The sequence below is a fragment of the Chaetodon trifascialis genome, chromosome 20, assembly GCF_039877785.1.
Source record: "Chaetodon trifascialis isolate fChaTrf1 chromosome 20, fChaTrf1.hap1, whole genome shotgun sequence".
Lineage (NCBI taxonomy): Eukaryota > Metazoa > Chordata > Actinopteri > Chaetodontiformes > Chaetodontidae > Chaetodon > Chaetodon trifascialis.
In genome coordinates, this window is record NC_092075.1 from 11,040,556 (window position 1) to 11,065,651 (window position 25,096).

General features: G+C 42.3%; 2 protein-coding genes across 4 annotated transcripts; both read left to right on the plus strand.

Annotated features, from left to right (window-relative positions):
- The first annotated feature begins 1,468 nt into the window (after nucleotides 1-1,468).
- Nucleotides 1,469-17,503, plus strand: LOC139348600 (calcium-binding protein 1-like). 3 transcript variants are annotated; one of them, XM_070988848.1, is made up of 8 exons: nucleotides 1,474-2,444; nucleotides 12,685-12,852; nucleotides 13,806-13,836; nucleotides 13,945-14,088; nucleotides 14,329-14,438; nucleotides 14,783-14,857; nucleotides 14,987-15,059; nucleotides 15,924-17,503. In XM_070988848.1, exons 1-8 carry the CDS (start codon nucleotides 1,776-1,778, stop codon nucleotides 15,947-15,949), a joined length of 1,296 nt encoding a protein of 431 aa, XP_070844949.1. In that variant the 5' UTR covers nucleotides 1,474-1,775; the 3' UTR covers nucleotides 15,950-17,503. The 3 variants fall into 3 exon arrangements, with proteins under 3 accessions (XP_070844950.1, XP_070844949.1, XP_070844951.1); XM_070988850.1 differs by lacking the exon at nucleotides 1,474-2,444 and adding an exon at nucleotides 8,955-9,665; XM_070988849.1 differs by lacking the exon at nucleotides 12,685-12,852 and having other exon boundaries at nucleotides 1,469-2,444.
- A 1,134-nt stretch (nucleotides 17,504-18,637) lies between these two features.
- On the plus strand, nucleotides 18,638-25,013 carry LOC139348645 (glycerol-3-phosphate acyltransferase 4-like). Its single transcript, XM_070988907.1, has 13 exons — nucleotides 18,638-18,798; nucleotides 19,460-19,764; nucleotides 21,010-21,079; nucleotides 21,180-21,471; nucleotides 21,589-21,663; nucleotides 21,925-22,014; nucleotides 22,230-22,323; nucleotides 22,471-22,586; nucleotides 23,333-23,388; nucleotides 23,480-23,565; nucleotides 23,645-23,773; nucleotides 23,879-23,958; nucleotides 24,531-25,013. The coding sequence occupies exons 2-13, from the start codon at nucleotides 19,597-19,599 to the stop codon at nucleotides 24,676-24,678; spliced, it is 1,404 nt and encodes a 467-aa protein (XP_070845008.1). The 5' UTR covers nucleotides 18,638-18,798; nucleotides 19,460-19,596; the 3' UTR covers nucleotides 24,679-25,013.
- Nucleotides 25,014-25,096: the final 83 nt, after the last annotated feature.

Consider the following 25,096-nt stretch of genomic DNA (forward strand, 5'->3'; position numbering starts at 1 on the left):
CTACTGATTATCCTAAAAAAAGTGGAGATGTTGGTAGCACAATGAGGCCAGTGACTGCCAGGCTTACACCTGATGATGACAGCACAGAGTAACAGTGGCTCAGCATCGGTGACACTTGCCTGCACTTGATGAGGTGCACAGAGGATGAAAAAGGTAGCAGAGGAGGCAGGGCAGGCCGATGGTGCAGTGAGGGGGGGTTGGGAGCGATGGAGTGAAGATACTTTGCCTCTCCCTGGAGCAGAAGAGGCAGAGACACAGATGTCAGAGAACAAAAATTCCCCAGAGAGAGGAGGGCAAAATCTGCTCATTTCTCGGCTTTGCGCTGTGAAACAGTTCGTGAGAGCTTGAGTGTCTAATTGGCTCTGTATATTAACATCATTACGTACTTTTTGCCCTGCATCCCTGGACATCTGCTGTGAGAATTATGACCCTGGGTGTGCAGATGGGATGAGACTGAAAGATTGTCACGCTTTTATTTCCAGTGTTAGTTTTTCTCCTTTTGAACTATGCTGTTATTATTTTGAGTAACCCAGAGTCAGAAATTCTGTTATGTTTATGCCTTGGCACCATTGTGATACCAAGATTATGCAATGAGTGTGAATTTCATATATTTACTCATACTTACTCTTACTAGTTAAATTCAATAAAAGAACAATAGAAATGAATGTGCAGGGGGAGGGGAAAGGGCCTTTTATCTAAATTATATAAAACAATATTCGCATAATCAACGATATATCAAATGGCAATACAGTCTTTTTAACAGGATGTAGTCCAGTGCTAACAGAGAGAAACTGTACTTGTACGGTACTTGAGTACTTAATTACCATCCACCATTGCTCATTTCACTCTGTCTCTCTCTCTCTCTCTCTCTCTCACACACACACACACACACACACACACACACACACACACACACACACACACACACACACACACACACACACACGCACACACACAAATCAACCTGCTGCAACCTGAGTGTTGAATTAATGGTGCCTCTGTGTTAGCTATGAAAAGGTTGTGTTACTATGGTTCAAAAGACCAATAAACTACTGAAGGGTGTACAGTGCATCCACTTTATCATCCTGTTTGTGTAATCCTTTTGCATTTTTTTCTTTTTATTTGACTTTTCATTAATTGTGCTTTCCTTAGGGACACTTGGATTGGTCCACACAGCAAGGCTACTCTCTGACACACTTGAAAAAGACTCTATCCACTGGTATAAATGTCACAGCAGCCACTTGTTGAGTTTTGAGTGAATCTGTCTGTGGGTCGAACATCATGTGTCCATTGCTGCTTGTGTTTAAGATGCGTTTGAAGCACGTTAATTGGCTCGTAGCTGAGACGCTCAAGCAGGAGCTCTGCAGTAATAAGAAAAGAAAACGGGAACAGTGATCATGCAAGCTCATTATGCGAGACATGATCTGCAGTGACGTGGGTCTTAATGAACTTTGCGCGTGGACTGCGTGTGACACGCGGCGGCGCAACACGGTGCTGCCATTCCAAACTTAGCGGAGCCCCCCCGCGAAGCGTCAGACTGACCGCCTGGCTGCCAGATCAGGCTGCACTTCTCTGCTCAGTCAGGTAGCTGCTGCTTCATCGCCGTGGACTGTGACAGTGATGGTCGAGTGTGTGGATGCTGACTAGGGAGCGGGGGTCCGACTGGCTTAGGTTCAACACCTGCACGTGGCGGAGGACTGCCTTCTTTTCCTTGACTCGACCTCCAGCCTCCAGCAGCTCCATCACTTCGCCTGTCAAGCGAGAGGAAGCGAACGATGAGTTCTTCTCTCCCCAAAAGCGAGTCCACCACCTCTCTGTTGAGATCTTCGGGGCTCAACCGCAGGTCCCAGCACGCTAATGCTCCACGAGATCACCGGAGCCACCGCGCTCACCATCATCCCACGGGTGCTGGAGGCGGCGATGATGCAGCGTGGACGGAGGACCGCGAGACGAGCGCGCGGAGACCCCTCTGCCAACCAAGACATGCCGACTCTCGAAATGTAGGTGATCACAGGGTGCAGAAAAGCCACTCTCACCGGCAGGCGAGCCTCCTGGATGACAGTTACGCTCAGGAGGATGTGAGGCACAGAACGAGTCGGCATCAGAAAGAGCGCAGCAAGTCCACCAGATCCAAACACTCCCATCATCACACCGACTCCTCCCGAGGTGAGCAGCCTCCTTCGGCGCAGCACCAGGGCGGCTCCCGGCTGGACAGGAGGACTTCTCCGACCCCATCTTATTCAAAACAGCCGGATGACGCGGCTTTCTTCTTCGAGCCCAGGGAGAGAGTCATCACCGGGTCTTCCTCCAGTCTCAGCTCTGATCCACCTGCGACCAGCGCACCGGTCCAGCCCGCAGCCAGCCGCACATCCAAAAGACTGAGCGCAACCGCGCCTGAAAATGACTCTAACCTTCACCCCATTGTGAAGTCAGTGTTTGGGCAGGTAAGTCACCATGAAGAGGGAAATAAAACTTCAGAAAAAAGTAGATTCAAAACACAATCGAACGTGCACAGAATACTTTTTAATCTTATGGTTCACCAAATTACAGCATTTGATTCTCTGTACCTTTGGAATTAAATGCAACAAAAAGACAATATAACAGTGTCCTTCTGCTCAAAGCTCACCAATGCACTGTTAGATGTGTGGGCGTTTTGTCGTGTAACACAATGCAAAGGGCAAATTTCAAGCTGTAAAGTAAATAAATCATCATCATCATCATCATCAGCAGCAGCAGCAGCAGCAGCAGCAGCAGCAGCAGCAGCAGCAGCAGCAGCAGCAGCAGCAGCATGAATAGGCATTAAATGTCAGATTTGAATATAGGTTAATTTAAGTTGTCTTAGATTGTCTTCTTGTTCAAGGAAAAAAGAAAATGAATTGAAAAAAGTTACTCATATCTGAAAACAAAACTGCTCCAGGCACAATGATGCCAGTGAGTTTTGCTTTAATCCAAAAGCACTTAACCATATTTTTCAGTCAAGTCACATTTATATCATGCAGTCATAATGGACTTTTTTGAAATTTGAAAGTCTAGTTCAAAGAGTGGTCCCCCTCTGTGCACATGGGGAAAAGCAACTAAAATTAAGAGAGCCAAGTCAATCAATGAGAGTATAAATCCAATATCAACGTGACTGGACAATAATAATGAATCCAATATTCAGTCCTCACAGAGTATAAAAGGGAGCAGCTGTCGCTTTACTCAACATTACGTCTTTTGAATAAAGGGAAAGATTCATATTCCTTTAGTGCCAAATTCACTGTAGCGTGGATGCTGTTTCGCAGCTGTAGAGCTGATTAGTCGACAGCAGGTGGAGGTTCGCAGGTGAGATGCCGGTGTGTGTGACCCCATGTTGAGCAGATTAAAAATGGATGCATGTATTCACTCTGAATCTGGCCCCTGTATGTATCTGGTATCCATCACTTTCATGATGATGTGTGTGTGTGTGTGTGTGTGTGTGTGTGTGTGTGTGTGTGTGTGTGTGTGTGTGTGTGTGTGTGTGTGTGTGTGTGTCATGCATCCTAATATGAATACAGCAGCATTCATTGTGTCTGTCACCTGAGCAAGAGCAGAGGGATCGACTTTCCTGCTGTGTGGAAAACTTCTCAATGATGAGCGCTTGTCACTCACTCACTCACTCGCTCGCTCGCTCGCTCGCTCACTCACTCACTCACTCACTCACTCACTCACTCACTCACACAGGTAAGTTGACCACTTATGTACCAATACACTATATGGTGGTAAAATTCAGATATCATTTGCCTCAAACGCTTTTACTGATACTGAGTGAGGGTCACCATCAAATCAAGGGTGTATCGCTTCTTCCCTGCATCACCTGTTCACCTACTAATACAAATAATCAGTTTTCTGCCAGGTGTACTGCACTCCTCCTGAGACACTCCGTGTACTTGTACTGTACAGTCAGTTGTCTTTTCCCTCCCATCTAATTTTTTCTTGTTACACTGAAATCCTTCTGTCTGTGATAAAAAGCTCAAGAGGAGACAATTACCTCCCCGAACGCTAATGTGCTCCAGAAATAACTCCTCTCAATCCAGGCCAGAGCTTCAATCAGTCTTAGGGGTTCCAGTGAGGCAAAAATCCATGCAGCGGTGTGCTATATAAAGTCTCTAGAGCTGCTGCTGACGTGGGTGGAAATATCAGATATTTTGGCATTGCCGTTAAATCTATAGCAGATGATGAATTCTGACATTTTCCATTGTGCAAAGCATGTGTTGTTGGATTTATTTGAATAGTTCCTTTTAATATTACTACAATGTTGTGTGCGTGTGTTGGGGGGGGGGGGGGGGGGACAAAATAACAGGATTTCTTAGTTATCAACTCACATTAAAAGAGTCCCATCAAAAGTTCAGCTACTTGAAAGTTTGTCTGTTTTCTGTGATGTTGTCACTGGGGAGTTAAGTCCCGTCAGACGCAGCTGTCAATAGTCAAAGTAGTTTTGTGGGCGGACAGCAGAGCTCATCAGGGTCTGTGTGAGAGAAGGAGCAACAAAGGACTGAGCGAATAGGACCGAGGCAGTTTGCGCATGCATGTTTTCGCACCTGCTCAGCATCTGACCCAAGCTGTTTCATTCTAGTGACCGCACAGTCGTATTAACTACATTGTACACGCCTTTAATGCTCCACGAATAGATGTTGCAGCCAGCGCAAAATGCAGGGTGAGAAATTACACATCACACAGTCTTTCATGTCATATTTTCTTATGTAACATCAAGATTTGCATACAACCCCAACAGGACTCATTGGCTGCCAGTGGAAGAAGCTAAAAATAGCCCAGCCCATCAAGACCTGATTATGAGAGACTGGAAGAGGGCAGTGTAGGCTTTTTTTTTTTTTTGGTCTTTGGCAAACATGTTATCAGACAGAGCAAAATGTAATTTCATATTTCATATTCATGCCACTTTCATATTCATAAGATGAATCATGATTACCAAAAAGGCTGGTGTGGGGGTTAGAATAAGGAGAATAATGCGGTTAGCTGTTTGAATGTGTTTTGCAGCTCAGTGGTAACAGAAAGGTTGTGACAACAATGATTCATTAGATAAAGCACTTTGTAAAATTTCATGTATTTAAAGCAGGCGTAGTAAGCAAAACTGCCATCATTTCTGCACATTCAGGTGTTTAAACTGTGCGGGTTACACCGAACACCTTGTTCAAGGACAGAGCGTGAGTGCTTTTATTTGTCCCCTTAGAATTTAGAGTCTGTTATGAGAGATTCATCCCAGAGCGTCTGTGACCTTCAGTGACCTCGCTCGACGAACCCTGGACAGAAATCTGGCGGACTTGTTATCGAAAGACGTCTGTCATCTGCTGCTGGGAAACTGTCATTGAGGACATACTGTAACTATTTTCTTTTCAAATTAAATTTAGATGAAAGGATGTGTGTGTGTGTTAACCAGCAGAGGGAGCAAGCAGCGTTTGCACTAATGGATCTGAACTCAAAGCGAGTGTGTGTGTGTGTGTGTGTGTGTGTGTGTGTGTGTGTGTGTGTGTGTGTGTGTGTGTGTGTGTGTGTGTGTGTGTGTGTGTGTGTGTGTTAATGGGGCAGAGATTAACAGTCCAGTGTGTGTCACATCAGTGAGACAGGAGAAGTGAAAGGGCAGGGAAAGAAAGTGACGGAGGCGAAGCAATCGGATAAATCGGGAGGAGGACAAAGGATAAAATGAGAAGAGAGTGAGTCTGACCCGATGATTATTATATAAGACAAACACTCATCAACTCTCACCTCCCTGCTCCCACCTGACAACTCTGAAGACAATGTGAGGAAAGGTCTCAACACAGAGATTAGCCCCTCACTTCCTCGCCTGGTTTTCCTGCTAATCGCTGACGTTTCCTGCCTTTTTCTTTGCTCCTACACAATCTCCCTTCCTCCTCTGTCGGGGTCACACTGACCTTGGTGACGTCTGAGAGGGGTGGGCAAAGAGAGGAGGCATGCTTTCCAAAATTAATAATGATAATAATAATAAAGAATGGGGAAAAAAAGAGTTAAAATAAGTCAAATAAGGAAACAGGTTTGGATGGGAATGAGAGGAAAGGGAGCAGCAGCATCATCTTCATCACAGCATATGCCTCCAGTATGTCTAGAGTATAACGGGCTATTTTTAGACACAGATGGATATTTTTGTAACTGTGCTGGCGAAGAAGGAGGTAGAAAATTCACTCTTCGGTTAAATCCCTTTTTTGAGATGAGGATTAGGCGGTGAAATGTAAGAGCCTGTGCGCACAGCTGCGCGCCGCAAGCGCACGCGTGTGCGCGCTGATGCTAAATATTCATGGAGACCTGCGGCTGAAAATCAGTGAGAGACAGAAGACAGGGAATACATGAGTCAGAGGAAAAACAGCAGAGGTTTAACTGCCTGAGATGAGACATGTCAATAGTTTCTCCCCGGCCTGTTGACGCACCGCGCGTTAAACCAGACAAACAACCGAAATAACACTGCAGCACCAGAGTAATCCCCGTGAACGTGTTAGCTATTCTGATTTGACCGAGTTAATAAAAGTGTGACGTCTCAGTCGAAGCACAAGACGATGACGCAAAGTGCGCATTTTATTTTTATTTTTTTCTTTTCCCTGCCTGGACGTCCATGATGACGACAAAAATGTACCCACAAAATAAAATCTCATTGTCTCTGTACAGTGTATATCCCTTTGAATGATGCTAGTAAAACTCGGCAGCTTTAGAGAAATAACCACGACATGATTATGTTTAATCCCACTTAAAAAAAAACGCTTTATGACAGCAAGAGAACAATTCTCGTTTTGATAAAGAAAAGGTTGATGATGCATGAGGGCTTGTTATTACATCAGTCCTTCCTTCCCCCACCTACATCTCTCCTGATGACAGTGGATGAAACAGGATTATGTTTGACCCCCAAATCTTCATTAAAAACGCAGTTATTATTTTCCTCTTGGAATGAGCTTCCTGTGTAGTGGCTGCATATAGATTTGTTTACACTGTGTGTACAATTAATATTTTGGACATTTTAACGACATATTATCTCTTATTCTCATGAATCTTTGCTGTACTCCTGCAAAATGGTACTCCATTTATCCCGGGGTATTCAGATAAATGTCCTCCTTAAATGCTGTGTGTGTGTGTGTGTGTGTGTGTGTGTGTGTGTGTGTGTGTGTGTGTGTGTGTGTGTGTGTGAACGTGGATGGGGGGGGGGGGGGGGGGGGGGGCGTGGATGGGTCTCGTGCCCGTGCGCACTATGGGCTGACATTATGAGAGCTGACGGCTCTTGTGTCTGACGTGTGATGTGTTCTGAAGTTCACAATGAGCCTCCGGTGAGAGGCTGCATGAATCATCCGCACAACAACACAGACGAGCTGCAGAGATGTTGAATGGGAGGGAGACGTGAGACGACTTCGGCGTGAATGTGTTTATTAAAATAGCAGAGAACAGACAAGGTCGAACAGGAGAGGGAAATAAGGATGTTCATTAGTGTCGCAACAGCCGCAGCCACCAGAGTTACCTGATGAGTGAATGCTGCTGCTGAAAGCTGAAATGAGCGTGTTGCGTTGAAAGAGGGCTTTTGCTTGTTGTTGCCTCATTTGGATGTTTGACCTTCACTGTGCAGAATGATGCATGCACAGTTTGACGCTAGTTTGAAAATCTGCTGAGTTGAGAAAGTTTCTCTGTGCTCACCTTAAACCTCTAAACGTGTGCATACACGTATAGTCTGGAAACAAGCTGTGGTTGAACAGCTGACACAAGTGTGATGCGGAAACTTGAAGCATCCAGTGCACGTTCACGAAGAGTGGACTTTCAGTGAAGTCGGAGACATCTTGTGTCCAGGATTAGACTTTGAAATGAACAATATTTGCACGGATTCTGGCTTGTTTTTATGTGGGAGAAGGAGTGGATGTAATTTTAAGAATTTTTAACAAGGTAGTTGGATTTTATATGTGTCTTTGAACATGTCTGGAAGGGATCTTTAGCTTTTGTAAAAGTAGCAAAACTGCAATGTAAAAGTACTCATTGTGCACAAAAGCTTCTTTTAGTTTATATCACTGTATCTATTGTATTATTATTAGTAATGTATTAACATCACCACTTTTATATACCATCCGGTACATTAAGATAAAGCTATTTTTTTATATCGTGATCAGATGTTTGCGTGTAAAAATCAAAATGTACAAAGTAAATACAGCTGTAAATAAAGTACAGTATTTCTTTCTCAGAGGTAGAAGTATAAAGTTGCATAAAATGGAAATACTGAAGTATTTGCCTCCATATTACACACAAGTAACTGTAGATTGCTATTTCTCACCACTGATTTAGAGATACTCACTTTTTCAGCTATAGTACTTTACAATAAATGTGTGTGTGCGAAACACATGTTCTTTGATGAGAGTCATTGAATTTTAAGATGAACACTTGGGTTAAGGTTGAGGTTAGGTTAAGGCAAGTAATAGTTATGGATTGTTGATGAGAAAGGCTGAGAAAAAGCATTTATGTGCCTGACTCTGTGTGTGTGTGTGTGTGTGTGTGTGTGTGTGTGTGTGTGTGTGTGTGTGTGTGTGTGTGTGTGTGTTTTCACGTGCTGTTTTGCATCCTTGGCAGTTCAGAATCTGTGAATCATTTCTTTCACATTTTGCCTTTGATCTGAATTCATACCCTTCAAGCTTAACATGACTTTGTGATGCGTCTACGTGTGTTGTGTTGTGTTGTGTGTGTGTGTGTGTGTGTGTGTGTGTGTGTGTGTGTGTGTGTGTGTGTGTGTGTGTGTGTGTGTGTGAGAGAGAGAGAGAGAGAGAGAGCGAGAGAGAGAGAGAGTGGGGAGGTGGATGGATGCTGGGGGAAGAATGGGGAGAGCTGTGAGAGAGTAGGGGGTGAAAAGAGAGAGCGTGCGTTATATTTTTAGCTCCATAGCCCCACATCCGTGTGTGTTCAATCAAGTGTGTGTGTGCGTTTGTGTGCGTGTGCATGTTTGGATTAGTGTTTCCAGCGTCTCGCTCAGGGGAAGGTAATATGCTTGTCCGAACGAGCTTCGTCTGTCACATTCGCATAGATGGTTTAAAACTGTGGTGTGAGCGAGAGTGGTAGAGAGAGTGAGGGAAAAAGAGCAAGAGACAGACAGACGGACAGAGAGAGAGAGAGAGAGAGAGGGTAGAGGGGAGGGAGGGAGAAGAGACACTGTAGGAGAGAGGATGGAATGAATAAGCAATCTTGCTTTTTCTACTCCTGGCGCTTGCATCTCGCTCTGATCACATGCATGCTTCCTCTCCCTTGCTTATCTTTGTGTCTTTCCAATCTGTCCTTTGTTCTTGTTTACATATTTCCTCCTTTGTCTCAGTGTCCCTCCCCTCGTACCTCCCAGTGTCCTTGCCTCTAGGTCTTCCCTGTACACTCCTGCGTCCTCTCCCTCCTATCTCCTCTACCTCCTATGATATCGCTGCTCCTCTCCCTGCCTTTTCCCCAACGTCCTCTTATATTAGTCAGTGACCCACTGAACCCTCTTTCCCTTTCTAATCACTCCTATTCCCATGCATGCCTGGAAACATATGCAAACACACATGCATACATGTACACCTACAAACGGCCACAGCAACACAGACAGAGTTAGAGAGAAAACATAAAACAAGAAGGATTTCTTTTTTCTTGCAATGGGCAACTCTGTAAAGTCGCTTAAAATTTTCACCAAGAAGGTAAGGTCCGCTCTCAGGTTTTTCACTCTGCTGTGGTCTCCTTGAACCCCCTGACTGTTGGTGCATGTTTGTGTCCCCAACCTGACCGAAGGCTATCTGACTGGACCTGTACTGACTGAGCCCTGCGAGCTGTCTGACTGGGTGTTCACTAACAGGCTGTCTTGAACTGTTTCCTTGTGTTTTGTGTTGCTGGAGTCATTTGAAGATCAAGCTCGTGTCTCATGCTGTAGTTTCTGTCAATGTCCGCCAACACGGGAGCTTATAGTCTTGATTATTGATAAGCACTTTCGTGACCTCCTCTAAAAGTCATTCTGTACTTTATGAATTGTACTGAGCTTAGCACAGCGCTAATATGACATTTACATCGTATCATATGCCTTTTTAGATACAAGTTCTCCCAGTGCTCCTTAGTGCACGGTTGCATTCCCTAGAAACCTTTTAGATAGTGGTCAGAAGAGTTTTTTGGTGCTGCTGGTGTTTGATTTGTATCATGTCACCAAACTTTAGTCAGTCAAGTTGTACAGCGATGCCAATTCACAAGCCTGTGGAAGATGCTACCCTGTTGAACCTGCATCTGCGGGACGTGACCAGTGAGTGGAAATGTTCAAACAGGTGTGCTGTTTCAACCAAGTCAGATTCTGTTAGATGAAGCGGATGACAGCATAAGTGCAAAGAACGGTTTTTGTAAAGGCTCAAGAAGACGACCTTCGTTCGTACAATACGTCTCTTGCATCTGCTGTCCTCATCACATTGCATGCTTGGATAGACTCTCAGTGTAGCAGACAGACATTGCCACAAATAGATTTTCCTTCATACAAGCCATAGCAGCTGCACATCCTTGAGGAAGCACAATATGACAAGCAACTGTTGATGCCATCTGTGCATAATGGGTTGGAGTGCTGGAGAAGTTCTTGCTTCACTTCAGCTTTTCTCTGACACTGTTTTGAGGATTTTTTTCCCCTTTTCTCTTTTGGTTATATAACTGCAAGTGCGTGGCTTCATAGTACTTTTTCTGGCACGATATACCCACAGACAGCCCTGCTCCATGCATCACTAAGTCAGATTACCCAGTGGGCATCCGTTCCTGTGGAGGGGACTGTAGGAATGCATGAAGTGGCATTAGGACTGGCATGGTAACAGATGGAGTGTGAAGGTCATTTGTAGAGCGTATAATACTGGCTATTTTAATGTAGTCTATATCTGCATATTCATTTTTCATAATGTATGCATGTAGATGTCTTATTTTTACTGTAGAAAGCGTCTGAAGACAGGAACTAGCTCATGTCTGACAGATTTAAAGCAGCAGCAAAAACGATCCCTTGGTAATTCGCTGTGACAGTGAGTCCACTCCACTTGCTTCTGGCTGGATTTTCCTCCACTGAGATGGATGTTACACTGCGGTAATTGAAGACTTGACCAACATTATAAATTGTTCTGAGCAAGCAGAGATGTTACTGCTTGAATCTCCGCTTGACTAAAATGTGCAGTAGATAGTCACAGAGCATGAAAACTGAGTCCATTTTCCATCTTGTGTTCTGCATTTAGCCTCAGATTAGTCGGCTACTCTGTCTAATTCAGATATTAGTCAGAGCAAATGTTGGACCCCATTTGACTTTATTTAGAGGAAGATTTTTTCCCCACTGGCAGGCAGTGATTTTTAATTAACCTGCGGCTCTCCCTGTAATTGGGATCACTGCTGTGAGAACAACTTTTGCCCCCTGGTTGATTGGCTAATTGGTGATTATAATTAAATGGCTGGCTGATCTTTAGCCTCATCATCTGGACAACACAATTATTTTGCAATGTGCACAAAAAAGCTTGTCGCAGAAATTTAAGTAACCATCCCAGCATGAGTCCTGTTGATTGTAAATACTCTGTGTGCACCATGACTACATCTACAGCTAACACATGCAGACCAGATCATTATTTAGAATCATAAAGCTGTCAGTCAAAAGGTTACTCATGTGGATTCTGTTGTTTCTTACCAACAACAAATTAGGATTATTCTACTCTATTTCAAATTTGGTCTTATTTTTGTAGTTCAGGCGATCGGTTATGATCAATATATTTTTACACAGTAGTATAGATTATCCATCCTTAAAATGTATTTTTTCAGTTTGTTGTCCTTGTTTTCAGCTTTATGTCAGTTCCTGTGTTCAGACATTGGGAGCAATGAAAAACTTGTATTTGTATACAGTGTACATATTCTTATCCTGATATTCTGCTCACTAAAGTCAGTGGTGAGATTTGGGAGCATGGCGTTATCGCTACTGTACAAGAAAGTCTGATGGGGCAAGAAACACAAGCAGTCAGAAAATCAGACATGTTGTGAACAGGTCACTCATTTTGCCAAATAATCCAAACCACTGTATTCTAAGATGAAATGTTGGCAATAATCCCTCACTGCACAGGAAAACTGTGTGCGCACAAATATGGTAGTTATGTTAAATTTAACCAGGAAATTGGTCTGTGATCAATGTTTACAACATACAGTTTGGTTAATGATTTTAGTCACTGTCTTCATGTTATCTGAGTTATTGTTGGAAACGATGCTAAAAACTAAAAATCTAAGACCGAATTTTGCAATAAACTGCAATTACCTTTAAAGGAGAATATGAAGCTGAAGAAAATGAATAAAGACCGTTTAGCATTTTTGCCTAGCAGTAAACTCCAGCATTAACATTATCTATAACACATGAAATGGAGGCTTGGTCGCGTTCTGTTGTGCAGGGTTGTGACTGACAGGACTGATTCATGGATGGCATCAGTTGCTCTTGTCATAATAAATTACAAGCTCTTAACTCAGACTAAAGTGCTTTCCTCCATCGTGACTGACCTGACTCCACACCTCTCTATGACTGGCAGGCATATGTCTGTCACCTCTGATCCTGCTTTTGACCCCCCCCCCCATCCCACCTCCATGTTGACTCCATGCCGCCACAAATCTGAGTCACGGTCTCTACCCCTGTCTTTGCCCCTGCTCCCATGTCTGGCCCCCCTGCCCCGGATGCTGCCCCAGGACCAGAAGAAGAACTACAAAGCAGTGCAGTCCTGTGAGGAGGGGGGCTCTGGGGGGGCCTATCTTGAGCCGCTAGTGGCCCTGGCCCAGAACGGAGCCAACATGCACAACGTGCTGGGGCCTGCATGCATCTTTCTACGCAAGGGCTTCGCTGAGAGCCGGCAGGCTGTACGTAAGTCCAGAAAATATCATGTGCATGCATGCCAAGAGATTAGCACGCAGTGCAGTACACGCACAATAACACACACGTGTGATGAATGTGTGCAGTAATCACCTCTCATTGTAACGTCAGCACTGACAGCATGTAAATAAGCGTGGTGGAACGGAGGAGATGGTATTTTCAGAATGTGAAATCTTGTTTGGTGTGAAGTCTTGTTGATAGCAAGAATGCTGAACGTAAGGGCGTGTGAGTCTGTGTGCACATTTATGCATGAGGCTGCATCACTCATAAACACGGTGGACATTTGCAGCACGTTGGAGGATTATTAAAACAGGGTTGTGGTGATGACAGAAATGCGATTATTCCTCTTCGTCTACTTCCAGCAGCGGCATGCGTGAGTCGAGGTCTCGTTATTAAAGAAAACAGTGACGCTGAAATCCTCAGAGTCAACAACTGCTGTTTTACTGACTGCTCTGATAACAGGCTCTCACAGGGGTGTTTTAATGGATGCAGGTGTGGAAACCAAGTCATTTTAATTCAATGGACTGGCAAATAAGGGCACTGATGCATACTTTTCATTGTCTTTCAATCTCCAAACTCTCAGACTCTTACCTAGATACGCAGAATTTAATTCCCCACACACACTCCTACGCTACAGACACAGCAAATGGTTCTCTTATGTTGTTTCTTCCATTTTACTTTAATCCCAATACCCACTGTGTTATTTCCCACAGAGTGCCAATAGTGCGCATGTTTCCTTCAGCAGATGATCTCACCGATGAGCTCTTCCTGTCTGGATGGAAAGAATCCTGCAGACTCTTGGCACTCTGTGGCGCATATCTGCAGTTGCCTATTTATTTTTTTTATAGCATCATATTGTGTGAGGGATGCTGCGTATTGGCATGATTTTAAAAATATCTGCAGTGTTTGGATCCTAACCGTGCACTGTGATCTTTCACAGGACCGAGAGCTGAGGCCCGAAGAAATGGATGGTACGTTGCATTTTAGGAAATGGGAAATCAAAGCTGTAATTTTCACAGTATATCTCAAGTAAATGTCCCATCTGTCTGACATTCGTACCCTCTCTCTGTCACTCTCAGAGCTGCGTGAGGCGTTCAAGGAGTTCGACAAAGACAAAGATGGGTTTATTGGCTGTAAAGACTTGGGGAACTGCATGAGAACAATGGGCTACATGCCGACAGAGATGGAGCTGATAGAACTGAGCCAGCAGATCAACATGAATCGTGTGTAAACCTGTCTCTGTTTTCATGTCTGTGAATTATTTTCCTCATTTCGTTTCATTCCTCTGGCAAACATTCAGACTGAATTTATGATTTCAATACTTTTACAGTCACTTTAAAAACAGGGCTCACGCTTTAGCATTGCTTTTCATCAGATGGAATACAAATAAAGCAATGAGACTTTTTGTCTGGGAGAATCCCCTGTAGGTTAACGCAGCTTCCTCTTTTCAATCTGCCCGACAGTGGGAGGACATGTTGACTTTGAGGACTTTGTTGAGCTCATGGGGCCCAAACTTCTGGCTGAAACTGCAGACATGATTGGGGTGAAAGAGCTGAGGGATGCCTTCAAGGAGGTGAGGAAAGACATGGGTTGAAGCTCACAAAGTAGCATACTGAGTGTGATAACGACATAACGGTTGAGTTGAAACATCACAGTAAAATCGATGAATTAATATGTGCAGAGATTATGTCAGAGTGTTACCTTATAGAAATAATATCTTCAAGTGGGATTATGGAAAAAAATGTGAAAAAGAAACAAAAAACGTCAGATAAAAGTGACGGTAATCTTGAGGACCTTATGTCACTATCTTGATACATAGTGATCCTGACAGTAGTTGGTGCAAACTTAGAGATAAACGCAAGAAAAGGGGAAAAGCACTCTGTAATATTCATTTGTCTCTTTTTCTCTCATTTTCAGTTTGACACGAATGGTGACGGCCAGATCAGCACAGCAGAACTTAGAGAGGCAATGAAAAAACTTTTGGGACAACAGGTACCGAGCTGCTGGGAGAGTCTGTCCCTCCCTCTGTGGCTTTCCATCAATCACTGTGTCTGTTTGAATCTTGTCTGTTTGTGTCTTGCCACGAACGTTCAAACCTTCCCCACGACTTCACTCTTTCAGGTTGGACACAGAGATCTGGAGGACATCCTTCGAGACATTGACCTCAACGGAGATGGGCACGTAGACTTTGAAGGTAGAGAATCCTGTGCACTATGAGCACACTTTGCAGATCGCACAGCATAACACGTTGTCACTGCAAATCAAACACTTACACAGACGCTTCAAATAAGCAAAAATCCCAACATGAGTGTGCGGCAGATATCCCAATACCATGCTGATGGTGAGGTGACGGGATGAAGGCAGTAGGTCTGTCTGTCAGATTATCTCCATATGAAGGGATTACGGCACCTCATAGATTATCCACAGAGGAAAAAGATGCAGATATGGTGTCAGGGATGAAAATATCAGAAAGTGCTGCTGTCCTCAGGACACAGCTATTCTTATCCTCACATAATTTCACATTTACCCCACATTCTACGTGCAATCCATGCATCCAAGCAACATGAATGAGTAAAATCAAGAAACAAAGCGTCCTTGTGGAGGACTAGAATGTATGTAGATCATGGTTATGATAATGATAATGTATAATATAATCTAAATAATATGTTGTATATAATATGGTGAATGCATTAAAAACAGTATGTTTTTTAACCATTTCAGCAAAGACAAAGTAACATAAGCATTAATTTGTTGTTGTGTTTGTGTCCACCTGTACTCCCATTTTACCTCTGTGTTTGGTCTGAGGGAAATCTCTGGCTCTTTGGCGACTAAACACCCCACTGTGGTGATCTTAAACATCCTTAAGGAAAGAATGGAAACATGAATCTAGCACTCAGAAGCAAAATAGGCTACCACTTTTTTTTTTCGTAATGTTGCTGCTCAGCAAGAACAGCAGCAAAGCGTCATTTGTATCGTATATCGTCGTATATATATCATTTGTTGAAGACTTTTTTTTAAACTAAAGCAAAACAAATCTCTGCTTTTCTTTAATTCACAGAATTTGTGCGGATGATGTCTCGATGAGTTCCAGACAGAGAGCTGCCATGTTAAAACATGACGTGGATTCTCTGTTGGTACGGGGAGGAAGAGGAGAGAGACCAGCACAGACTACTGATGGATTTTGAACTTCTGAACTGTCAGTGAACAAAAAACGAAAACATATCAGCCCTGCCCTGAAACTGCCATGCTGAAGCACAAAGGCTGACGGCTACAGCCAGGAGCAACACTGTTGATTCCATGCAGCTGCTGTTTCTGAGAGCATAAACAAAACCAACAGCTGCATTTCTGACATTTACAAAGTACATTTTGAAAAGCATATTTTCCTTTAGGAACTCTAACATTTCTAATACTGACGTGGCTTTTCACTCAATGGGTAGAAAGAAATGAGAGTTATTTTTCTCAGTCTATAATATGTTAATAACTGTAGCAATTAAGAAGACATCTTTTCGATGACAGCAGTATGCCAGCAAACACCCAAACCAATACAGCACATTATTTCTATAATGCTGAAGGCATCTTAAGCACAAATATGGCAATATGGAACTATTTCATGTGATCCTGTCAAAGCTATGTGTTTGTGTTTCGTGCATACTGTTGTTTCTCTCCACCTTATACTGTAGATTTATTATGTCCCTTAAGACTATTGTCAAAACCTGGTGAAGCCAAGCCAGTATTTGTTTTGTAATTATGTGTAATGTAGCACTGATGCAGTTCTTCTGACTTTAATAACATTATGCCTCTCTTACTGTGATATATATGTAATTTTCAGTGTGCATAAGGCTCCTTCAACTGCAAAAAAAATCTTGAAGGAAATCCTCTCTAGGTACAGTGAGTTGCTAATCTTGACTACTGTGATAGGCCTTTTTAATTACATGTATGTTTTACTAATTCTGAATATTACTCTGCATGAATACACGCAGAGTTTGACAGATCATCTCTACCTTAACTCGCACTGGTAGATGATCATCAGAGTGTTAAAACTATACATGTTAATGCTTTAATTTCTATCAGAAAGCTTTGATAAATGTTCTTGTTTATTGGGGTTTTGTGAGTCTACTGAGTCTACAGAACAGTCCTGAAGTGATTTTCACTTTGGTGTAACATTTACACTTTAAACTTTAATACCTCAAAATGAATTGAACAATCAACCTCATCCACAAACTGCCCCTATAGCATAATCTTAATACCAATTTCTTTACCCTCTTACCTTCTTTATCTATATTTGTAAAGAAGCAGCATTTGCTTCTTTATGCAAAAAGCCAAAGAAAGTTTACAAAAATATTATTTGAGTCGTACTCAGTGTACTAAATGTATGCAGTGTGTTTAAGAAATATAGTCCACTGGATTATATTTTCAGAAGGGTTTCTTGAAAAGATGCTTGGTTCCCTGGGCAGCTAAATTATTGTTTGACTGTTGATAGATGGGGGTATATGCATGCTCTAAAGTTAAGATATTCTTCTAAAGGGAAATCTTACTTTGTGATTTTACTTGTCTTAACTGTGTGAAACTATGCATGCAAGAGACAACAGACATTTGTAGCACAATATATGAAAATAAAGGTTTTTATTTGCAACTTGAGCACAGAAACAATGTGTGTAGCTTTTGTGTGTGTGTGTGTGTGTGTGTGTGTGTGTGTGTGTGTGTGTGTGTGTGTGTGTGTGTGTGTGTGTGTGTGTGAGAGAGAAAGAATCTGTAGGGGGGACTCAGGGACAAAACAACAGAAACCAAATCCTTTCAATTTTGGTGGTGAAGACTAGTTTTTAAGTTACTGACAATGTAATCAATTACTTGCAGTTCTTTACTAATCACTCAACAGAAAAAGTAATTAATTGCAATACTCTTTACAATACAGCGCTCTAGAAGTCTAGTCATCACAGAGAAGTAGAGGGGCTCACACGCCCTCCAACTCCAACAGGTGAATCTTAAATGTAGGCTTACCAGTGGCAAGCCAGCCAGCTAAAAAGACAGTACAATTAATGCTGTATAGCCAAAAACCCATCAAACCCTGTGCAAGGCAACCAAATTAAATCATTTGGAAATAAGACTAGAAATAAATGAGAGGTCTATGAAGATTTAGACTACTTAGTTTTAACACAGCAGGCATATGGGACAGTTGAGAAAAACTTAGAAACCTCTGCTTAAGAAGATCAAAATAAACTGGAACCTGCTACGACAATATTTGGTCTGATGGAGAAAATTAAGCTTCTCAAATCCAGCAAAAGTCTGTCGGCAAATCAAAATGCAAGTTTTTCTACTTACTCTCTATATTAATTCATTATTTAGTGTAAGTGTTATTTTTCTCCACAGATCGTCCTTTCTTTGCATTCAATTTCAAGTTGAGTATCCTGAGTAAGGTAATTTCTTGATATAAGAGATATAACAATGAATCATAGCAGATATATAGTTATATAGAACAAACAATGACCTTAGTGAAAAATGTATTTAAAATATTATATTTGGTTTTAACAATAATAAAAAAGACCGTATTGGTATTGATGATATTGTTGTTGATAATAATAATAATAATAATAATAATAATAATAATAATAATAATAATAGCAGTTAGGGTCAGTACTAACTTCAGACAAAGCTTTGACTTCACCTCACCTCTGATTGGACCACCGCACTGTAATCAGATTACTGTTCATGTCCAGCCCACAGTGCAGTGACATCATCCCTCATTGGCTACTTGTTGCCATAACGACTCTAAACAACTCTGTCTGTGGTTGTAGCATGTTGCTAAACGCATGTAAAGCCGGTACAATGTCAGAGATCCCCATACATCAGCCTGGACGCTCCAGATGGAGACCTACATCACCGTCTGTCACCCCAGTCCTCCTCCGGCACAGGACCGGCGTTAAATCCGGAGGACGGTAAGGTCTGTTAGCCAGGAGCTAACACATCATTAGCCTTTAGCCTTTGGGTCAAAGCGAGCCTTATTAACCTAGCAGCTCTCTTTTAAGCAAACTAAACTTCACAGTAATCAATGATTTACAACAACAAGGTTTCCTCTGAAGAAAATAGACCTCTAAATTGAATGTGTCCCATTAAAGCTACAATTATTTGGCGTTAATTTCACATATTTTGGTAAAGTGAGATGAATATAGCTATAAATGACAGTGCTTAAAGCGTCGGTGAAGCTGCTTAATGACCACTGGCTGCACTTAACCAGCTCGGTGCTCGTGTCCCTTAACGTTAAATAACTCCTGTAATTAACTTAATCATCGTTAATTACACACCTAGCATTTAGGTGTTGCTAGAATTTGGTGATTAGTCCAGACCTAGCTGCCATTATTGAACATTTTACAGCTGGTAGTTTACAGCTAATTCCTAAAGTTATTTCCAGTCAATCATTCAATTGATAGATTTCATATTTTTGTAAGATGCTAGCCTGCTAACAGGTAAACTGACTTGTCAGGTTTCTGACTTGTTTCAGTCACAACCTAGAACAAGTCTCCTGAAAGGGAACATGGGAGATTGTAAAGCTTGTACTCTTCATGACTGATCCTGATTTTTTTGTGCTGTTTTTGTCAGATGCAGGCAATGAGTTAGTCCTGATGTACATTTCATCCTTGGCTCCAGACACACAAGCTTCAGACGGACCAGAAGACTTGTCCTAAAGCTGTGGGTTTCGCCGTGGGGTGCAGTCTCTTTGCTCTCTCTTCAGCAGCATGACTTGGTTTACATTTCCTGCCGACAACCTGCTGTGCTGGTGGCTGAGCATCTCCATCACTGTGTGGCTGACTCTTCTGTTTGTCTTCATAATTGTGCCAGTTGTACTCGCAGTCTCTCTTGGTGTCAGCAGGCTCTACATGAGGACGCTTCTCAAGATCTTTGAGGTGAGTTGGTGTCACTTTAATGCACAGTAGGTTGCAAACAAATATCTAACCTCGAAACTGCTGCAGTGATACATTCAGGCCCTTTGAGAAAATAGTTTTTTGTCCTTGTTAAATTCCGATTTTGTTTAAAAAAAGGATTCCCTGTCGGATGGGACCCCTGGGCTCTCGTAGCTCAGAGGGACTGTTAGAAGTGCAGGGTATTCTTTTTGCTTCCCTTTCCTCAGAGACTTAGATTTTGGGACAGACCCCCAGGAGGAGCAGGCTTTTAGCCATGGGACTACCAAGGGAGGTGTTGTAGGTACTGCAGGGAGCTTACTCTCCTGGGACAAAGTCCATCTACTGGCATAATTGGTGTAATTTTTGGAAGTGTTACAGAGAACTGAAGCACAATTCTCCCTCCAAACTCAGTCTCTGTGGTCCCAACTTTCCCTTCCACATTCAGGACACACAGCAGATAATAAAACAGTTCTACACAGAATAATAACATGCCATCAAGTAAATAACAAAAATACAGGAATAAAGTATAAAATATAAATACAATATTTAAAATGGAGTGCAACATTGAGTTCTCAATTTACTAAAGGTTGTAGGCAGTTGTTCCACTCTTGGTGTTGGTTCTCAGGGTTCTGGTTCTGGTCTTGTTTAAGCCCTCCTAAACAACAGACCAGTATGGAGCTGGTATTCCACTGCCTTCATGTGTGGTCATGTTCTACCTTTGACGTGGCAGCGAGATGGAAATTTTGGCACACTGCCTGCTTACATATGTGACATTGATAGTCACTCTGTACCATCCACATGGTTCTATCTTAATTATGCTCGAGACACCTCCTTCAGGGATTAGGTTTGTGGTTTTTGTGGTTGGACAAAAGGAAGCTTTGTGTCAGGTAGGCTGGCTTTAGTGGCCTCTCCACACGTCCAGATAGTTCTTAATACCTTGCGAGGCTGGCAAGCCCTTGTTAGTATCAGCTATCTTGGCTTCATGCAGCTGGTCTTAGAGTACTTGTTGGTGTAGGAGTGTGTGCAGGAACTGATTGTGAATAGTTTGTTTTCTCTGGGCTGTGGCCCTCCTGGAATGCACATTGGTGTTTTATGTGGAGTACACACCAGGAGACGGTTCTTTGTAGTTAGTATCAAATTTATAACCCTTCTCTTCTGTTGCTGTTTGACATGAAAGCAAACAGAAAATGTGATATTTAGTCTTGTTTTCTAATCTACTTATCTTTGTGCTGTTTTCTCTTGGATTAGTGGGCAACATCACGAATGGAGATGGGAGCAAAGGAGAAGAATCAGCAGCTCTATAAGCCTTATAGCAGTGGTAAACAAGAACTATTTCAGTATTTCTCACTCATAAATGCCCACTTCACCTGTATTGTTTTGACCATTAACTCAAATGCATGTTTTCATTCTCATTGTAGGAATCATAGCCAAAGAACCAGCATCCTCTTTGCAGCAGGGGATCCAGGGGCTCCGAGGTTCTGCCAGCTGCCTGCGCTCAGAGTTTGAGATGGCTGACATCTTTTACTTCTGCCGGAGAGGTGTGGAGAGTATCGTGGACGACGAGGTGACCAAGCGCTTTTCAGCCCAGGAACTAGAGAGCTGGAACTTGCTGACTCGAAGCGACTATAACTTCCGTTATATAAGTCTGAGGCTCACTGTCCTGTGGGGCCTGGGAGTCCTCATCCGCTACGGCATCCTGCTGCCTCTCAGGTCAGAGCAGCACACAGGCAGGTTAAGCTGTAGAGGAAGTACGGTTCATCTCAGAGCACAAAATCTGTGAACAACTGGTTCGGTGTTGTGTCAACTATATTTTCTTTTTCACTGCAGGGTTACTCTGGCAGTCACTGGCATTAGTCTGCTCCTGGTCCTGACTGCTTTGGTGGGCTTCTTACCAAATAGAGAGTACGTTTTCCCCCCGTTCTCGTAACAGTTCAAGCATGTCTGTGAGGTTAGGTCCCTGAATCAAGTGTAAATAGTTGGTGAGAAGGCACAAAACGGACTGGATGTAACCACATGTGTTTTAGCTGATTGGGTTAAAGTAAGGGATTGTTCTGGTCCTTTAAAAAATGAGGTGGTTCTTTGATGCGTTGTTTGACTGGCCTTGAGGTGTGCATCCAAAGAGGACTTGAGTAATCGCTCTGGCATTCTGCTGTATGTCTCCAGTTTAAGGTTCTTCCTGAGTGAGAAGGTTCATCTGTTGTGTTACCGCATCTGTGTCAGAGCTCTCACAGCAATCATCACCTATCATAACAGGTACAGCAGTATGAGCCTGTGAGGAGACAGCTTGATTTATTGAATACATTATAGTTATCAGAACAGTAATATTCACAAGTTATCAGTTTTGTAAAAGTTTCTATTTAAGAGAACATAATGGCAACATAGTGTACGGCATATAGTTGCCTCTTTTTAGATTGATATTTGTGAGGTTTTCACTAAGTTGTATGTCTGTGTCTCTTGTTTGATTTCAGAGAGAACAAACCAAAGAATGGCGGCATCTGTGTGGCCAATCACACCACGCCCATCGATGTCATCATCTTGGCCAATGATGGCTGCTACTCTATGGTTGAATAGTTTGTGTGTCTCTGTGTGTGAGAATGTGTGTTCAGCCTTCGTGAGAATGAATGATTAGGAAACATAGCTCTGCTTTTAGAGTGTTAGAGATGAGTAGGTGTGTTTTTGGGCTGTACTTGAGTTGAACTCCTCTCTCAGGTCGGCCAGGTGCACGGCGGGTTGATGGGAATGATCCAGCGAGCCATGGTCAAATCCTCTCCTCACATCTGGTTTGAAAGATCTGAAGTCAAAGACAGACATCTAGTGGCCAAAAGGTAACACTGCATCTCTTAACTCCAGTAACATGATGATCTGTACCACTGCTGGCCAACCAGTGGTGGAAAGTAACTAAGTACATTCACTCAAGTACTGTACTTAAATTTTTTTCATGTCCTTTTACTTTATTTGAGTAATTCCATGTTGTATTACATCGACTATACTTCTACTTCACTGCATTTCAGAGGGAAATGTACAATCGATCATTATAATCCAATAAAACTACATTATAATGCTAATAGTTTTCTACTTTAACTTTCAGTACATACATACATACATCTACTTTTAATTAAGTAAATGATTTGAGTGCTTCTTCCGCCACTGTGTGGCACCAGTTATCATCAGGATGTTCAGCTCAGTGTGTATTCAGCTATGATACACAATATATTTTGTTCGCTCCTGTGTATGTCTGTGTAGGTCTTGTTGTGGGTGTCACCAAACTTGGGGGCCACAGTTTAGAGTCACATTTTGGCTGAAATATAAAGTTGTGGTTCAAACATTTGATTGTGACATAAATACATTTGGCGCATTATGATTTAGATTACAGAGTTTTGTATCCTTTTTTGTAATGAACTTGATTTATACCATTGAGTATGAGTATATAATGATTTGGCTGTTGCAACAATAGCAACAGTTTAGATTTAAGTTTAAACATCATTAGGCTTGAACTGTGGAAATTAAGCTAATTGAAAGATTGTTTTTATGTGTATATATTTTGATCACTTTGACTGCTTTGTCATTTCAGGCTTGGTGACCATGTTGCTGACAAAACCAAACAGCCCATCCTGATCTTCCCTGAGGGTGTGTATGATGATAAAAGTCTTTTATGTGTAGAGCCCATAAAATTGGTTGTTCATTGTAGATAAGAGCTTTCACCCTGTGTCTTCTACAGGTACTTGCATCAACAACACATCAGTAATGATGTTCAAGAAGGGCAGCTTTGAAATTGGCTGCACCGTCTATCCAGTTGCCATTAAGGTAGGAAATACTCATTTTCCTCCTTTCTGCTCATTTTGCTCTTACTTACGCCTGATATGATCTTATATCCGTGTTGCAGTATGATCCTCGGTTTGGGGATGCTTTCTGGAACAGCAGCAAGTTTGGCCTGGTGAACTATCTGCTGAGGATGATGAGCAGCTGGGCCATTGTCTGCAGCGTTTGGTACCTGCCGCCTATGAACAGAGAGGTGAAATATTTGGAGTAACTTTCAGATCATGTGTTGTTTGTTCTATCCACTGGAGTGCTGTGTCCACCTTTTCTTACTTTGTTCTTCGTTGGTGTTGATGTGTAGGAAGGGGAGGACGCAGTGCAGTTTGCCAGCAGAGTGAAAGCAGCCATAGCTGCACAAGGAGGATTAGTGGATCTCATTTGGTGAGTCATTCGCCAGGTTTCCATCCATACGCTGCGCAACTTTGAACGCGGTTTTCAGAGAGTCAGAAAAAGAAAATGCAAATGCATGTGTTTCCATTGACTGTTGTTGTGCAAATAATTAGAGTTGGTTCATCCAGATGAGCAGTAGGTGGAGCTAATTCTCCATTCAGGCACCATTACACCATTGCGGAAGAGGTGGGCACAACAAATTGACTTGATAGAGAGGCATTAGTCACGCCTCAAATAGTGGGGAAAATGTAGGATGGAAAAATGGTATTGATGGTTGTTTCTTGTAATAATTTGACGAAGTCTCCTCATCACTCCTCATAGATCTGATGTTTTTGTCTGTTTCCATTGCACTCTGTATCATATCCATACACCAACTTTTCCCCCTCAGCCAAAAGTAAAAACCGTTTGCCATGTTGTTGTTGTTTTTTAATTTTTCTTCATCTCCAGTTTCTTATTCTCAAGTTGAAATGTGCATAAAAACATGCAGGTGATAATGCACCTAAAGTCATGATATACATCAGTAAAACTAAATGTGATATTCTTTCTCACTCCTGCGTTCTCAGGGACGGAGGGCTGAAACGAGCTAAAGTGAAAGATGCTTTTAAAGAAGAGCAGCAGAAACTTTACAGTAAAGTTCTTGTGGGGGAGCAGGACCAGGCGAACAACAAGCATTTAGAGGATGAAAACCCAGAGGAGGATAAAAGTCACTGAGATTCAACAGAAAGACAATGAGAAGACAGTCATTATATGACTTTTACATCTTATACACAACATCTTACATAATGGTTAATGTGAATTATCACATGCAGGAATTTACATTGATTATTACTGTAACTGTCATTTTCTACCAGATTGAATGAATGTTTTTTTGAGGGTAATATCTATATTTCTGTACATTGTGTGTATGATGTGACATTAGGAGAATGGTTACACTTACAGACAGTCAAATAGAGTGAGTGTTTATATGTTTGGATATGGAATGTTTTTCTGCCTCCTTTTTATTGCCATGTGAGCTTGTTGTGTATCTGATTAAAACATTACCATCCAATAACTGACCTTTTTGAAATCAATTCAAAACTCACTTATCAGGTATATCCATTAAGACTATTTTCAGTGCCTACTACTACAG

Bases quoted from the DNA above. Each gene is read 5' to 3' on its own strand.
- LOC139348600 (XM_070988848.1), top strand. From the start codon at position 1,776: ATGAGTTCTTCTCTCCCCAAAAGCGAGTCCACCACCTCTCTGTTGAGA. The intron at 2,445-12,684 runs GTAAGTCACCAT...ATGCTGCCCCAG, and splicing joins TGAAGTCAGTGTTTGGGCAG to GACCAGAAGAAGAACTACAA. The intron at 14,439-14,782 runs GTGAGGAAAGAC...TCTCATTTTCAG, and splicing joins TGAGGGATGCCTTCAAGGAG to TTTGACACGAATGGTGACGG.
- LOC139348645 (XM_070988907.1), top strand. From the start codon at position 19,597: ATGACTTGGTTTACATTTCCTGCCGACAACCTGCTGTGCTGGTGGCTG. The intron at 23,389-23,479 runs GTGTGTATGATG...TGTCTTCTACAG, and splicing joins CATCCTGATCTTCCCTGAGG to GTACTTGCATCAACAACACA. The intron at 23,566-23,644 runs GTAGGAAATACT...TCCGTGTTGCAG, and splicing joins TCTATCCAGTTGCCATTAAG to TATGATCCTCGGTTTGGGGA.